At 34.9% G+C, this 2,881-nt stretch overlaps 1 protein-coding gene across 1 annotated transcript; it reads left to right on the top strand.

The window, feature by feature from the left end:
- Positions 1–321: 321 nt before the first annotated feature.
- On the top strand, positions 322–1,998 carry LOC120165943 (alpha-1,3-arabinosyltransferase XAT2-like). The gene is made up of 3 exons (XM_039175373.1): positions 322–511; positions 577–657; positions 779–1,998. The coding sequence occupies exons 1-3, from the start codon at positions 373–375 to the stop codon at positions 1,933–1,935; spliced, it is 1,377 nt and encodes a 458-aa protein (XP_039031304.1). The 5' UTR covers positions 322–372; the 3' UTR covers positions 1,936–1,998.
- Positions 1,999–2,881: the final 883 nt, after the last annotated feature.

Raw genomic sequence — 2,881 nt, 5'->3', positions numbered from 1 at the left:
CTAAACTAAATAAATGCACACTGATCTCATTTTTTAAAATAGAAGTAACCACATTAATTGCATCATTTAAAATTGTTGTTAACAACTTTAGTTAGCTCGTTGCTTTCAATGTTGAAAAATCAAAAACATCAGTTAACTTCCATGAAAAGCAAATTGACATTGAAGCAAAACGCATCAATGAGAGGAAATGATTACTGTCTACACAATCAACTCCACTTGTCCATTTCACCATGTCCCTTCTGAAACAAACATTCTACAGCAATTCCGTTCCTCCAATTACCTGCATGTTAAAAGCTCAAGGATTACAGTTCTTCAGTTTAGCATTGGTATAAAGGAAGAGAATTGATATCAAAGAAATGAGTCGTGAGCAAAATGCGCAAGTGCAGAAGCTTTGGTTGGTTTAATTTTAAAGACAAGAGATTAACATATGGAGTACTCGTTGGAAGCTTGTTCATGGCGTTCAGCATTCCTTTCGGTTTCAAGTTTTATTTTTGCACTCAATTATCTCTCTGTAAGTTTTCTTCTTCAACTTTTATGTTGAAGTCGACATTTGTTCATAGTAACTTCATGATGCAGTGCATATACAATCACAATCATCCATGGATGCTGGAAATCAAATTACAATGTTCAAGGATACAAGTCCTTTGCAGAAACTAGGTATGTTCAAACTACATAATCATCTTAAAGCTCAATTTCCAGTAAGCAATTCAATCTGGTAAACAAAAACCATGTATTCTTTGTTAGTAACTTCATGGTATTTTTTTTCCTGGTTTTGAAGTTGAAGAGAGCTCGTCAGCCAAGCCAATATGCAGTGCATGCAATTGCGAACCGATATCGAATTACTGCGATATCAATGGGGATGTTGCAGTTCAGGGGCATTCCTCCACTATATCTATCGTTTCGTTAGGGACCAGAAAGATCTCTTGGACGGTAAAGCCTTATGTAAGAAAAGAAAACACTGCAGCCATGGACCTTGTTAAAAGCTGGTCTGTAACTTCGATGGGATTCGTTAACTGTGACGTTACTCGAAGTGTTCCGGCCATCCTTTTCTCTCTCGGTGGATTTTCGGGAAACCATTTCCATGATTTCAGTGACCTTGTGATCCCACTATACATAACTTCTAAACAATTTAATGGAGAAGTGCAGTTTCTTGTGACAGATAACAGGCCTTGGTGGATCGCCAAGTTCGAAAAAATGCTCGGAAAGTTATCTCGATACGACATTATTGACATCGATCGAAAAGGGAAAACACATTGCTACCCAAGGATGATCGTTGGGCTTAAATATCACCAGGAACTCGGTATTGACCGATCCAAGTTGCGAGATCAGCTATCAATGAAAGATTTCAGGCAGTTTTTGAGAAGAACCTACTCATTGAAGAGGGAAAAAGCAATCAAGACAAGGGATGATGCGGGTAAAAGGCCTCGGCTGTTGATCATATCCAGAAGAAGATCTCGATTGCTAATGAATACCGAAAAAATAACGAGAATGGCCTTGAGCTTGGGGTACAATGTAGTTACAATAGAGCCGAATATATCGACCAGCTTGGCAAGTGTTGCACAGACAGTGAATTCTTGTGATGTAATGATGGGCATCCATGGAGCTGGATTAACAAACATGGTGTTCCTTCCCGATAACGCAATCGTAATTCAAATAGTTCCTTTAGGATCCATTGATGGGTTGGCTAGAAAAGACTTTGCCGAACCTGCCATGGATATGAAGTTAAGGTACTTGGAGTATAAAATAAAGGCAAAAGAGAGCAGTCTAATGAGTAAGTACAAGGCGGACCATTTGATCATTAAAGACCCATTATCAGTTCATAAAAAGGGATGGGATGCAGTAAGGTCAACGTATTTGGATAAACAGAATGTGAAGCTTGATGTTAGGAGGTTTAGAGCTACATTGTTAAAAGCACGTCGCTTGCTTCATCACTAGACAATATATATATATATATTCTCTATGTTATTTCATCCAAAAAAGAAAAAAAAACAGATTACTACTTGTTTAACTTTGTCAAAGAATTTCATTAGTGAGTGGCTTGTTCTTTGATGTGCTAATAATTCTTATTAATTCTCAAATTGATTTGGCCAAATGATTACAAAAGGTTATGGAAATTCTCATTAGTGATCCAAAAATGGCTCTATTATACTTTAGAGTAAACTACACTGGTGACCACTTAATTATTGTCAGATTTTATTTTGACCACCGATGTTTCGAATTAATCAATCAAACCACTCAACTATTTAAATATTTCAATCAAGCTACTTTCCGTTAACTTTTAACGGAGGAGGTGCGAAGCAATTAAAAAAATTGGTATAATTGCATATTGATCCTCAATATTTATACATTCTATCAATTTGGTCATAATTTCATTAAAAAAATATAAATTTAATCTCTAATTAGATGGTTACACGTGTCACTACCTGATTAGAGTATATTTTCTTAATTTTTATTTATTTAATCCAATTAAGAATTAAATTATGACCAAATTAATAGAATATATAAATATTGTAGATCAAATATGTAATTATACCAAGTTTTTAACTACCCTCTCACCTCCTCCATTAAAAGTTAATGGACAGTGGCTTGAATGAAACATTTAAATATTCTAGTGATTTGTTTGATCAAATCAAAATATCGGTGGTCAAAATAAACTCCGATAATAGTTAAGTGGCACCAGTGTAGTTTACCCTATACTTTATACACCCTAATCAAAGTGTCATTCGGCCTATAAACATCAAGGCCCGAAACTTAGTTCGACGATTAAATTTTCTTGAAAATAAACGCGTGTTTTAAAATCAGAGTCGTCATTGATTATTTTAGACTAACATTATCGATCAATTATAAAATCAAACTTTATAAAAAGATTTTTGAAAATCTA

Source organism: Hibiscus syriacus, unplaced genomic scaffold, assembly GCF_006381635.1.
Source record: "Hibiscus syriacus cultivar Baekdansim isolate YM2019G1 unplaced genomic scaffold, ASM638163v2 tig00111621_pilon, whole genome shotgun sequence".
In the NCBI taxonomy this organism is placed as follows: Eukaryota; Viridiplantae; Streptophyta; class Magnoliopsida; order Malvales; family Malvaceae; genus Hibiscus; species Hibiscus syriacus.
The sequence above is the reverse complement of the archived record's forward strand: the minus strand, read 5'-3'. Positions and strand labels throughout refer to the sequence as shown.

Coding starts and splice junctions, on each gene's coding strand:
- LOC120165943 (XM_039175373.1), top strand. CDS start 373: ATGCGCAAGTGCAGAAGCTTTGGTTGGTTTAATTTTAAAGACAAGAGA. Junction 512..576: donor TTGCACTCAATTATCTCTCT/GTAAGTTTTCTT, acceptor TTCATGATGCAG/TGCATATACAATCACAATCA. Junction 658..778: donor AAGTCCTTTGCAGAAACTAG/GTATGTTCAAAC, acceptor CTGGTTTTGAAG/TTGAAGAGAGCTCGTCAGCC.